Source organism: Takifugu flavidus, chromosome 12 (genome assembly GCF_003711565.1).
Source record: "Takifugu flavidus isolate HTHZ2018 chromosome 12, ASM371156v2, whole genome shotgun sequence".
Lineage (NCBI taxonomy): Eukaryota > Metazoa > Chordata > Actinopteri > Tetraodontiformes > Tetraodontidae > Takifugu > Takifugu flavidus.
This window is the reverse complement of record NC_079531.1, coordinates 8,344,054-8,357,900: the sequence shown is the minus strand read 5'-3', so window position 1 is coordinate 8,357,900 and position 13,847 is coordinate 8,344,054. Positions and strand designations below refer to the sequence as shown.

General features: G+C 44.6%; 1 protein-coding gene across 8 annotated transcripts in view; it reads right to left on the bottom strand.

Annotated features, from left to right (window-relative positions):
- Nucleotides 1-1,892: 1,892 nt before the first annotated feature.
- The window catches only part of grik4 (glutamate receptor, ionotropic, kainate 4), a 170,317-nt gene continuing 158,362 nt past the window's right edge, over nt 1,893-13,847 (bottom strand). For 5 of the 8 annotated variants that reach the window (XM_057049638.1, XM_057049637.1, XM_057049641.1 and 2 more), the window contains 7 exons: nt 10,307-10,416; nt 9,381-9,554; nt 8,828-8,993; nt 8,016-8,241; nt 6,776-6,904; nt 6,591-6,709; nt 1,893-5,507 (listed from right to left, as the gene is read on the bottom strand). In XM_057049638.1, coding sequence (XP_056905618.1) covers nt 5,118-5,507; nt 6,591-6,709; nt 6,776-6,904; nt 8,016-8,241; nt 8,828-8,993; nt 9,381-9,554; nt 10,307-10,416 — 1,314 coding nt within the window. In that variant the 3' untranslated portion in view covers nt 1,893-5,117. Of the gene's footprint in view, nt 5,618-5,922; nt 6,710-6,775; nt 6,905-8,015; nt 8,242-8,827; nt 8,994-9,380; nt 9,555-10,306; nt 10,417-13,847 lie in introns of those variants that run through there. The other 3 variants (XR_008953001.1, XM_057049644.1, XM_057049642.1) reach the window with 3 other exon arrangements.

Below are 13,847 nucleotides of genomic sequence, written 5' to 3'. Positions count from 1 at the left end.
AGCTGCGGCCCAGAGGGTGGAGTAGTCACTCCAGTGATAGGACGGGTGTTGATTTGATCCTGGGCTCATGGGGTCCACATGAGCCTTGTTGCTGCCAGTGTCCTTGAATGAGATAAGTAAATCCCAGATTGTGTTATTGGTTACTCCTCTTGACCCTGTGAGTTGGTGGCTGCCAATTTCCCAGTTTACTCTCTTCTTTAACGGAAAACCAGCATTAAAAAATGCTTGCTTGTTTATAGAAGTATGATTGTGATTAGTATGTAATGATCCTACTTTTGTCTCTGCTGAGCATCTAACTTTGAGGACGAGGACATGAGATCAGTGTGATATTTAGCTTGCTTCCCTTTCCATAGGAGAGTCTGGACACACTGATTTCCCAGCTGTCGGCAGCTCTGCAGGGATGGGAAGGCAAGAGCATTACCCTTCACCAAAATTACAATGAGCTGCTCTTTGAATTCAGCCTCAACGTCTCGGATGTGCGACAGACCGCTCTTCCAGCAGCTGCTCCTCTCAGCCAGACACATTTGTTCAAAGGTTTGTCAGACCTACGTCTGCGGTTTAAGTGACATTAGCAAGAGCATCCTTTTGTTGTCTGGGATTAATTATGACTGTTACACAAAGAGAACAACATGAATGCAAAGAAGAATGTCCAAGATTCATTAGTTTAGCCTCCTCTTTGTAATGTGGACCAATGCCCACTAGAGGTAGCACATGACTGCTGATGGCCATGAGAAGCTGTTTAGAATAGAACACGTGTGTATTCTATAGCTTTATATGCATTTAATGAGATTTCTACTTGAAATCCTATCCTTAAGATGTGCAGATTCAAGAGGCAGAGGCCAAATATGGCAATGGTGTTTGTAGTGGCCACATCAACCTCCAGATTAAAGTGCCTTCATTTAACCCACAAAGCCAAAGCTGCAAAAATGGAAGAAAGTAGAAAAATGGAATGATTTCTGCAGGAGGTGCACCAATGAAAACAAGAGCGGAAAACAACAGTTAATGATGCAGGAAATATGGTTTAGCTGCACGGCATCGATAAAGGCGACTTCCCCCGCAGGGAGTCAGATAAACCCCCTTTTTTAAACTTTCAAGTCTGCCTTTTTTACGGTTCAGTGAAGCAGGTTTTTCTAGGCTCTCATCTGTGAGGCACTGAATCATTTACTGAAGGATTAAGATAATTCTGTGTTCCAACCACCAATTAACACAGGAACTGGAGAGGCCTCAAAAAACCAACACTTTCTCCTTACGCCACTGACACTTTCACACAGTTTCTATTTGTTTGGGGTTTAAGGAGGATGGCTGCCGTCATCCCGGCCCGGAAAAACTGATGAGAGCATCTGACAGAAGGGGAGTAGAAGGCAGTACTTTCATAAGACCGTGTCTTCCGTAAGAACAAAATCAAAAAGGTACCACAGTTCCAAAGTAAATGAGAATAAGACAATATTTGCACATGCAACTATAGATGTTTGTCCTTGTGGACTGAAGTGGTTTTTATTTGAAAACTGCCAGCGTTTGACTTCTGTCTTTGCTGCATTTCCTCAAAGATAAACAATGTCAAGGAAACATGAGGAAATTACAGTCAGCGCAGAGCATGACTGATGTCTTAGCTTTACAACATTCATATAGAGTTAACAAAGATGTTTTTATACATTCAGCACGAATGAATGAGTCCTTTATTAGTGAAATGTTTGCCTATGTAGCTCAGTTTGTCGGTTTTCTGATGAATAGCTGATGACAGTTGGCTGCTACACCTTACTGTAATTTATTGTTAACATTAACTTGACTTATAGAAACACACACACATGCACGCGCACATGCACTGAGCTCATCAGCCGTACCCTGTCTGTTAAGCGAGGCATGAGCCAACAGTGATGAATCAGAACACAAAGTAAGCAAAGCTCCTTTTTATTTCTCTGAAAGACAAAGAAAATGTTTTGGTCATTCTGCTCAGCAACATGTGTCAGTCAGCTGAAGGCTGGAGAACAGCCTGGCCAGCCTCGGAGCAACCTCTTGACCTCTTCTCGAGCCCCTTTCTAATTCATTTCCATCACCTCAACGGGGAAGCTTTCACCAGTGAATATGTGCTGTTAATACAATCTGGCCATAATAGTTGATTTGGAATTTAATCCCAGGCTCATTAGTGGGCTTCCACGTGCGAGGCGGTGCCTTCAGACTGAAAAAAGGAGGCATGTTTATCTTCAACAGACACCTGCAACAGCTTTGTGTTTTCTTTCCAAAATTGTGGACGAAGGAGTTAAATAATTGAATTAAAAACAGTTAACACAACCAGTTCCGTTTTGGTTTCCACATAACTGACAAAAGAAGTCACACTCTTCAAGTATAGCGGATGTGAGCCGTGAGCGTGCGCGGGACAGACTCGTCAACTACGTGGACATCGGTATTGCTTAACGCTACATTGAGCCAATTATGAGGGGATGAAGTAGATTTGCACAGTCTGCAGGCACTCAAAGCTTATCACCGTCTCCATAAAGCCCACAGCAGATGAGAGGCGGCTCTGGGGTGGAGGCGCCCCCCCTAAATGTATATAAATAATGGAGCTCGAAGCAGTAGGAGAGGCAGAAAGTGACACGGAAATGACACAAAGGTGGTGCATCACGCACGTGTGAGTTGCTGCGGAGACGCACTGAGGCGTGCAGTTCGCTGATGTACTGACGCAACCTGTCAGCACTAATGCTGCGCCGGACGACCTCTTTCAAGGAGCCTAATCAGAGGAAATCACCTCCTCCGACCATCTCTGATGGATGGACTGTAATTAGAGGCACACTTGACCCAGGCTAATTCTGCAAATCATAACTGTGCAGAGGTGTGCAGGAAGAATGCGGCTCTGCAAACGACTGCCGTGTTTACGCGGCTTCAAAGGCGCGCATCCTCGCTCACGCCGCAGAATTCTCCCAGTGGAACCATAAAACCGAGTTGAGACAGTATTTACTGTGACAGATCCAACCATCTTAGAAGGTCAAATACATCAGAGTACAGAAAGCAGAACCAGAGGTTGTTTTTTAGAAATGTGTAGCAGAAAAACAGGGGGCGGGGGTGGGGTGTTGGGGAAACTATATGTCTATAAAATATGGCAGGCAGATTCTGTCAACCCTCTTGGTAGTGTTCCAGCAGAGGCCACCCAGTTTCAGAGGGATTTGTTTTTAATTCTTACTTTACCGGCTCCTCCTGCCTGAGGTAATTGGCAATCTCGTTCCAACTACGCTTGATTTAGCACCCCTGTAAATGTTTTCAGTATTTAAGGAGTGGGCGTTGGCTGCAGCGAGAGCTAACTCTCACGAGTTTAGTGACATTCAACGAATGGATCGAAACGTTTTTAATAAAGCTGCTAATAAAACGCGAGTCTTTCTTTGCTTTGCATTTCATGTGGTAATTCAGCTTAAAGAGGTGAAAATTATTTTTTCATGATGTCTTTATAATTAGTGCACGTTTCCGGTTACAGTAAAGACTGATATCTCCTGGGAGTGCACAACTCTCTGGTCTAATATAATTTTTAAATAACTATTCCTGCACTTCAGAGCAACACTGTGGCTCCCTGTTGGTCAGGCTGTATTTAAACACCACTGGCAGGACAATAAGAGTTGATAACTGAAGAATTAGCAGCAGGGGAGAATGCTGGGTGCATGTTTTAATTCAAAATACTGGTATGTTCTTGTGTGACTGGAAAGAAAGCACCCTCAAACCACTCATTTGTGTTTTTATTCAGCCAGGTCACACAATTAGTACAATTGAGCTAGAAGTGCAGTTAACATCTGCTGCTGAAATAGGACAAAAAAGACGGTGTGGGTGCAGGTGCTTGGTGAGGCAGCGAGGGTTAATGTGTGAGTCTGTTTAAATTTGTCATTGGATAAGTGAAGCCGTGTTCCTGCTTCGATTCTCAGGTGTGTGGACGTGAGATGTGAAGAATAAAATGTGACCTATCGGCATTAAACGGGCTGAACAATAGAACTTTTTATACTTATATAAATAATGATAGAATGCTGTAACAATGACTCCATTTCCTAATATGTGCAGGGATTTAAACAAAAGACACCTGCAAAAATAGCACAGTTGCAGCTTAAAGCTGCCTTCTGCTGGTGGCCTGCTTTCGAGGGACTGACTGACAGAACCTGATGAGCAGATTTACAATGATGGGCACTTCTGAGATAAGCAAGCTTCTGAGCAAGGAGGAACGGTGCCGTGACAGCTGCGAACCAACACAGGTGACTCTACACAGGAGGGAACAGAAAATATACCCAAGGTTCGCTCTCAGCCTCCTCACTTCTGCCAACATGGTTCATCCAATAAACAGAATAACAACTAAATTTGATCATTTTATCCACAAAAACAGTTCATCCATTTACTTTAAACACAACCTTGAATATTAGAAGAATATCCTATAGTTTTGAGTTGAGCACCTTTTGCAAACTAAAAGTATAAAAAATTAAGGGAGCATCTTGGAAATGAACTGAATATTCATCCGTCACCCCCCGTCTTTCAGAGATACTGACATTAAAACAGATTTAATAGAATATCACTACTAGAAAAAAGGTCCATGTTTGTAACTCACATGAGCTTGTTGTGGTCTCGAGGCTGCAGTGCTCTTTTTTGCTCCTTTTTTTTTGGCACTTTCAAATTAAAATAATTGACTTGTAATAGTCTGTTCTGCTTGCAGCTTTTCAGAGGCAATAAAAGTACATAGAGTGAGTTCTGGGATAGAAAAGGAGCTCGTCTTTTAAGAACAGTATAATAACGATATCAGAATTGAATCCGAGAGAACAGAAATAAATTAAAGAGGGAAAAAATAGAAACAGCACAATGATTAACGACTGGAAATACTGCATAGTACAAATGCCCCTGTAGCAGTTTTTGTCCGTCCTGTTTGACACAGGAGCTCTGGACCTCTGGGGAGGGTGCTGAGGCAGAGTCATCACTTTCTCCTGTGACCAAGAAGAAAAATCACTGAAGGATATTCCAAAAGGGACTACTTTTTCTCTGAGAGCAAAGTGTCTTTTTATAGTCTTGCCCTTCAACTTTAAAGTAAAAAAAAAATCAAATCATCCATGATCCCTGGAAAATAGTTACATTTTGGTGATCTCTCCTGTTGGATCCACGTGTTATTCAGGTTCACTACTGTTTGTGGTCTTGTCCCACTCTATGCTCTCGTCACTGTGTGTGGGAGAAGGAAGCGCCCCTGTGGCCGCTGCTGGACGCATCCTCAGTCCCTGGAATCGTCGGCATTCGGGACAAATGCGAATGTGGCTGCATCCCCTGGCCACCAGGGCCGCCTCCTGGGCCAGTCTGTGGGAGAGGGGCTCTGGGAGTCCAGTGCCACCACACAGCTTGCCGTTGCTGAGGCTAACGGTGGCGGCTCGCGCCCGACGCTCCTCCAAGGGCAAAGGTTGCGGCCGCATCGCCGAGGCTGCCCGCCTTCGCCTCACCTGCAGGCCGTTGTGGCACAGAACGATCCCCTGGAGCTCGCGCAGCATTTCCTCGCATGCCGAATGCTGCAAGCACACACACGGGAAGAGAAAGATGGGGGAGAGGGGGATGAGAGGGGGAGAGAACGGGAGAGAGGCCAGACAACTCACTGACTGACTGACTGGTTCGGGACAGACTGACGGACGACACAAGCACAAACGTACCATTAAACAACAATAACAAACAGCAATACAGATAACAACACAACAGGTGTCAGTTTCAACCTTCAGGTAGATACAGACGCTCAGCAAACACATTTTTATCTCTTACAGTGGCGTCTGACTGAATCACAGCGCTCCCAAACCCACCTGATGGCCCAGTATCACGAGTAATAGTGGGTATTATCTGAACTCATACATCCCGAAAACACACACACCCACTTTTGACAGCTCGGGCTGAAGCGGCGTTCTGCTGGCTCAAAAAAGAAGAAATCACATCAGCTTTTGTTTGACTTCCATATTCTGAATGTTTATTGAATTCCATCAATCACAGTATGGAGTCCGTTTGATGAGACAAATATCGGATATTTGATTATATAGAGATATTTCCTTTTTTCAGATCCCTTTTAAGCATTGCTATTACAACAACCACAATTCTTCTGTCTACGTTTCACATCTATGTATTTGTCGTCTATGGTTGAGGCTAAAGAATTTGACCCTCTGGTGGAGGGAGTGAGCTCTTATTTGATTGTTTATTTTGATCGAGGTCATGCAAGCAACAGGAGACAGCTTTAGAGGAAACCCTCTAAAGCTGACACACATTTTTATCCATGTGACACACATTTACTCTATTTACTGTATCAGTAAACTTATTGGAGGCACCCAGTAAAAACCTATTCACTTTGAATAAAACTACATTGATACCTACTACATTATGTGTATTGTTTATACAGTTTCTGTTGCTATAGATGGAAAAAATATGTATATGTACTCTGAGGTATATGTGAGGTACATCTTTGGCTTTATTTCTCTCAGGCTTGACAGAAGGAGGCAGCGTAGCTTCTCCTGTCAAAGCTGGAAACTGGAAAGCCTCGTAGCTCCACGAGGGGGCGGGTGCCAGGGAGGGGACAGAGAGACAAAGCAGATGCAGGTTAGATAGCCCTGTCTCACCTCATTTCCTGGGGTCTGCCTCAACATCCATACAAACTCCAGCACCGCCATTAAGATGGCCACCAGCAGGCCGCACACCAGCACCACAAAGATGCCACCGATGTTCTCCATGCCCAGGCCTGGGGAAGAAATGATGTGAGATCATGTGAAAATAGGAGGAGAAACCGGGATGAGACTAGATAAACCTTTTGCCCGGTGGTCCTCCTCCTTTGGGCATTTGCCGCCATCCCACCACTTTCTTTTGAGGATCTCCAGGCGATTGTCCTCCTGCATTTTGAGGATGGCCAGGTCAAACTCATCACGGTAGACTGACCCTGCAGGGCACACATGGAGAAAAGCTCACAAACACAAAATGTTTGAAGGAAAGGTGACATAAAATACGCACTTTCTCCGTAGTTCATGCCACAGATGTCATCACTGAGCATTCAATCCAATTTAGCGGCAGACCTCAGTAACAAGACCAGGCCAGACTTTACACATTAGTAAAGGCTGAACTCAGCCTGACAAGAGCTTAACGTAGAGCCACTACTCCTCCACGTCGAGAGGAGCCTGTTGAGGATGCCTCCTGCATGGCTCCCTAAGAAGTGTTTCAAGCACGTCCAACTGTGAGGAGACCTCGGGGCAGACCTAAGATGTGTTGAGGATCTTATATCTCTCAACCGGTCTGGGAGCACCTGGTGGAAGGGCTGCGTCCTCCACGACCCGGATGGATGAACAGTTTGTTCTCCAAAATGTGCTAATTTTTATCACAGATTTGTATCAGATTTGATGTAATGCCCTCACTCAGACCCATACCTCCTTCTCCTGCGCTTCATATTCATTAGCATAGAGGGAAATGTGTGTTTTTAGCATAATCTATCAGTGATTTTGGTGTGTAGGTGATCTGTCACTCCATTAGAAAAGAAAAAAAAAGAATTTCTGTGGGTCACAGCCCAGAACAACATTAGTGGTTAAACCTCAAATTTAAAGGAATTTCATGGAAACTTGTTTACTTTGAGGAGTTTTATTTTTCTATCCAGCTGTACTTTGATGAGTTGAAAGCATCAATAAACTCACAGAATAAATGGAGCACTACATTCCTGCAGCAGCAGTTCTGCATTCACCAGAAATGAGACATATGTTTTATGCAGTAAATGCTCCCATCACGGCGTGGTAGCAGCAGCTCTCCTAAAGCTCTACGTCTCTTTTAGTTTCTTATGCCAAACCATTAGCCCCTACGATGGCGGCTAATGGTTTGGCTTTCTGAGGCTTTGCTCTCGATTACAGCCTTCACTGTGATGTTTATGGCGTATTCTTCAGCCAGCGCATCTTCTCTTATCTTAAATATGAATTACACAGAATTATAAAGTAAATCCATCAGCTGCTTCCGTCTTCCTGCCTTAGATCCTAACGTCCGTGGCTACATCAGTGGTAGGACCAACTCACCCAGCGGCATGCCGATGCCGTAGCCTTTGGTGTCCAGAAGGCCTCCGATCTGGGTCAAATTGCAGTTCCTCTGGCGGTAGTACTCATTCATGGTGCTCTCCAGCAAGAAAGCGTAGTTTGACTTGAGGACACGTGCGATGCCCTCCTCTGTGCTCTTCACAAACACGCTGGGCTGCTTCGAGTGCATGAAGTTCCACATACGCTGGTAGGTCTGGTATCGAGAGTTCTGCAGGGTGTTCACAACAAACAGAGACAAGCTGGTATGTAGAAAAGCCTGGTGTCATCTTTTATCACTTCTGACTGATTTGTGACCCTGTAAAAGTTCTTGCATGTCAAAGTCTTTCTTTTTCAGCTTGAGTGGTTTCAGACTTGGGGGTGAAATCTTCACTTGACACCACCACCTGTCCTCTGCTATTACCTGGCCCTTCTAGTCGGACACCTTTATGGTCCAGTAGGTGTACAAGTTCAAAGCAAGACAAGGATAATGCCTCCCTTTACTTCCCTCTATACCATGCTTCACTGTCTATTTTCTTGTAACTCTATTTCTGTCACACTCCGCCTCATTCGCTCTGAGGTCAAGTCTTGAGGTGATCAAAGAGGACATTGCGCGCCTCTCTGAGTGTCTTATACCAAGAGATTGTGGCCAGGAACAGATGGGAAACAGATAAAACTGGTAATTAGAGGAGGTCAGAAAGGAGAAGAGGGGGGATAACATCAATAACAGCCCATTGGCCCAAGGGTGCTGAGGTCTCCATGTGGCAGGATGTCATATTCTCAACCGTTCACATGCAAAGTTGTGTGTGACCTCTGACCTGGAAGAAGGTCATCGTAGATCCTCCATGCATGGTGCCGTACTCTATGGCTGTCTGATCTGCCAGGTCATCCACTGACTCTATGGGCACCTCCATCCTCTGGACCGTCAGGAAGGCAGCCAGGTTGGCAGTGTAGGATGAGATGATGATTAACGTGAAAGCCCACCTGTAGAAGGAAGCCAGCAGACATATGTACTCGCTGACAGGAGTCTATGTAAATGAGGAGGCTGCATGAAGACAGGCTGTCTGGGTGAGACATGGGAGGATTAAAATATCTACACACCTCAGAGGAGAAGACACTGCAGGGTTTTCAGAGAATGGGTGAGGGTGTGAGCGTGCATGGATACAGATGACAGTGCCTGAGTCGGATGAAAGATGATGCAGTTGTAGCTGCTCTCATGCACACGAAAGAAGGAAGTTCGAGATCACTTAAGGGGGAAAATGCATCCAATCGTTGCGCAATATGCATGAAATCCAAACAGAATGGAACGAAATAAACATGAAATGGCAAAAATCTGCAAGAACTTTAGTAGATTTGCATCTGTCTACTAACCAGACTCCGCTGACACAACGGGTAGACAGAGCCCGGGGAGCAATAGCAGATCCCTGCTGCATGAAACCTCCAACTGGGAACCAAAAACTGTTGCCGAGAGAGTATTGGTTGATCAGTAGGTTACAGCGGCCTTTAATGCAGGGGTGGGGATTGTACCACTCGTATGGCGTCAACCTGGGAAGAGATAGACAGAAAATGGAGCTAAATTAGCATTGGGTTTAGCTACCTGACAAGAGCGAGACTCAAGAGACACTATGCTGATTAGGCTCAATGCTGTCAGATAAATCTCGCTGTATTTCACAGAACAGCAGAGTTCTTAAGCCTGCGCCTAGGGCTCAAATCCTGGGTTGGCTTGAAGAAACATGCTTTAGCTAAGACTGGCTTTCAAAAAGGGATATTTTTAACAATATATGAGGCTTTAGCATGGACAAGCAACCACATATAACAAAGTCTATGGTTACACATGCATGTTAAAAGCTTCCGTGCAATTTCTAACCTGCTTAATACAAAACACACCGAGTAAACATCCATAGCAATTACTGCTCTCATCTGCGAGTTATAATCTGCCACATCTCCTTGATTTAACGATCTATGGCCACTAAAGAATCTTACGAGTTTCATTATTGTTACAAGTGTTTTTCCTGTTTTGTTGGACTGTTTAATTGAACATTTTTAAGTGGACAGACTAAGCGGTGCGTCATTGACCTCCTTGACCAGCAGGTGTCAGTATGAGGCTGGAGACCTCCCTGTGCTGCCATGAGGAGGACCAGTTGAAGAAAGAAGCCATGAGACACCTGTTTCCTCCCCTGTCTCATCCTCGCACAAACCAACTTATGTACTGCAATGCCTCTTTTAAGGTCTGACTGTGCCCCCAACTGCTCTGTCTAATCAGAACTGAGTGTATTTCACTGGTAGGAACTCTGTACCTCGCCACCAGAAAGAGGACACAGCTGACGGCCAAGTAGGCCAGAAGCATGAAAAGCCAAACACCAGGGGAGAAAGGGTCCAGGAAGGAGAAATAACCTGGCCTCCGTCCCTGAAACAGACAAAAACACACAGAGAGAAGGGTTAATGCATTAAAGGATGCACCCCGGTCCACAATTCAATTCTGCCGAGTCGACTCCACATTGGCTTCAGCTCTCACCAGCAGGTGAGAGGCTAAAAACGTTCTTGTCAAGGTGAAGATGAACTAACTGCATTAATTCAACGGATGTGTTTCGCTGTGAGAGCATGACTCCGACAGGCAGCCGAAAATGGGATTCAGGTATCGCATGATATTACCACATTATAGTGTATGAATGGAGCTACGAACAAAGACCTTATTTGTTCCCATCCAGAGGAGGAGAAACGTATCTTTTTTTGTTCAGATGTTGGTGACTCCTCTGTGGGTGAGTCCATTATTTTTACTCAAATTTCAAGTTGATTAATTATTTATTGTGTATTAAGTTTATTTTCGAACGTGAGGGTCCCTTCTGGGATGTTTTGTTTTGAAAATTGCATCGTCGGGGTCAGACATGCTGCTGGATTTTAGTTTCATTGTTTCTTGGTTTGACCCACAGTTTAATTTAGAAATGATTTAAAAAAGGACAGTAAATAAAAGTGTGGGCACAGATTATTCCTGTCCTAAACTGATAGCGCTGCAATAATATAAATCTCATTTGCAAACACACTGCCAGTTCAAACCAAGCCTTGTAATCAATGATCAACAATGGCACAAGCCTGGATATGGACACACATCACAGATAAGCGTTTCTATCTGTGACATTTTGGGAAAAGAGATGCCCTCTGTCAACATCAATGACTGTAACAGCATAAATCCATGACATTGGAGAAATCAGGGGCAATTAACGATGGAAATTACTCACAAAAACAGCCATCACTTGTGCTGCTCAGATTCAGGGTTAAGTCATTAAACACATCCATTGTTTCCGTGACCCGTGCTTGACTTTAACACTACCGCGAACATGCAGGCCCCCTGTGAGAGGCCTGAGCCCAAGCAACAGTAAGCTCCCAACATGTGGGTTTGCACTGGTAGAGGAGATGAATTAGCTCAAATCAGACTGGCAACTTGTTGACCAATGAGAGTAGAGGGGCTAATTCCCAGTGTTTCATTATCCAGAACCAACAGCTATTGTCCTCTAAATTAAACCAATTACTGCAGAAGCACTGTCAAGTGTGTGCATGTTTCCTATGTGCGTGTCAAGTGTGCGGTGTAGCCAGGCTGATCTGACATCAGCCAGGACTGATATTGGTTTACGCACGGCAGGTGCGTGCTTCGACTGTAAATGGAGTTTGATGCCAAATCCAATTGTCTGAGTGTTGTGAAAAGAACACAGTTGGTCATTCCTCACTCCTCATAAAACCCCCATCAAGACACTTCTTGGGGCAATTCCATTAAAAAAAAATTAGTCCCTTCAAAATTAAATCTGCAGAATGAAAGGAAGGAGATGTTGCAGAGCATTTTCATGATTAACAAACCCACATTTAGACCTGAGCGGAGACGGAAATTCATTCATGCCGCTGTAATCGCCTGAATGAAATGAACCCACAAAAGCAGCAGGGAACTGAGATTTAGTACAGGTTTCATTAAGATTCAAATCAGCCTGTCAGTCTTAATGTGCTGCTGTCTGTCTAATGAGTGGAATGCTTATGATGATGATAATAGCTGCCTGAAAATAGATGAGTGGAGTGGTGTGAAACACAAAATGGCCATCTCCCCGGTCCTGAGATGCCACTATTGGAAATTGATTATAACAATCAGCATTTTGGGGCTCTGGATCATTGACGGTGTGTGCTGACATGAGCTGTCCCATCTGCTGGACCACCTTGCAGCCAGCAGATCTAGTGTTCCACGAACTGTTTCCTTCGACTGCCCCTGGCGAGGCGCTAGCTTCGGGCATGAAGACTGCCGCCATTCCCCGGTGACAGTGCAGCAAGGTGGAGCAGGAAAAAGGAGATGGAGAACGCAGACGAAGAGAGAATAGAAGAGTGCTGGGGAAAACTCTGGTGCTTTAATATATCTGCTTTAAGATTCACAGATACGTTTTTTTTTTTTTTGCCCGAGTTGGAAAAGAAATTATCCGTAGTGAAGCTGCGAGAGACACATTCTAATGAGCAGAAAGCAATTCAGAAAGGCTAAATGGGGACGGCTTAAAACCTTTAAATTCAGTGTGCACTTACTAAAATGAGTGGAGTTTTAAAGCATCATTTTTCCCCCCAATTCTACTCTGAAGAAGTTACAATAGGATTAAGCAATCTCTCCCAATCACCACCAGCATGTGTGTCTACTTTGTTCTTTTCCAAAATTTAACGTGTTGAATCTGAACAAAAGTCTTTGTCCTGTTTGCGTGCATGAATATGAATCTGAATGGGAGACTAGCATCTCTAGCCACTGCTACTCTGCGTTTCATTAAGACCTACGTGAAACCGCTCCAGAAACTGGGTCACACTTTCTGCTGCCACAGATTTCTGTTGAGGTTTCCAAACGTAAGCTGCAACCAGAGAACCCTGTCAAGGTAACAGCCGCACATGGATAAATAGCACCAAGGGGAAGAATAAAAATACAGAACCCATTTTATTTCCTGTGCGAAGAATCCGTTTGCATCCCAGTGCCATCGGCGGTCGAATCCTTATTTGATCGATGGTGGCCCACAGGAGAGAGGGAGGGAGGAGAAGAACTGCCTCTGATTTACCTCTGCAGTTCAGAGTTCAGCACCACCGACACCAGCAATAAGCAATATACAATGCCGGGCTTAGTTTGCATTTCATAAAACACCAATGTAACAGTGGTTCATCCCAGCGGAACGCCCCCAGGCTGTTTAGTTGTTCCGTTTGTGCTTTCTCTGTATCCTGAATGGTGATCGTGTGTCAGTGGAAAACACAGGGAAGAAGACCAGCCTGTCACAGCTCAAAGGGAGGAACACATAAGGAAGTCTACTGGAAAATGATATATTTGCCAGCATGTGGAAAGGATTTTAGAAAAAAAAATAATTATTAATTAAAAAATTAATTTCTTGGCATAATAAGAGAAGAAGAGGAGGAATAGGAAAGAGCAGAAGAAAAGGCAAGAAGTGATCTCTACAAAAAGAATAGTGCCGCTCTTTGAGAATGTGAACAATATTCCTCCTCTCAACATGAAGGATAATTGCTCCTTCACTCCTCCTGACCCCGCCCTCCTCCCAGCCTCAACTTCCTGCTGCTCCTTCTCCACCTTCTACTGTCTCTTAAGGGATTTGCCGCACACCAAAAGGATGGCTGGAGGAGCAGCTGAGGTTATCCTGTCAAACATTCCACTTAGTCATCCTAACTCTTGGTATTCATACCACACTGCCCCCCCCCTCCCAAAGCTGCCTGCTCACATCCTAACTCACTGACTGAGGCTTCCCATTGCCGCCTCCCTGCTCTCATCCATCCTCTCCTCATTGCTTCATCCCTTCTTTCTTCTTATTCCTTTGAGCTTCCCAGACT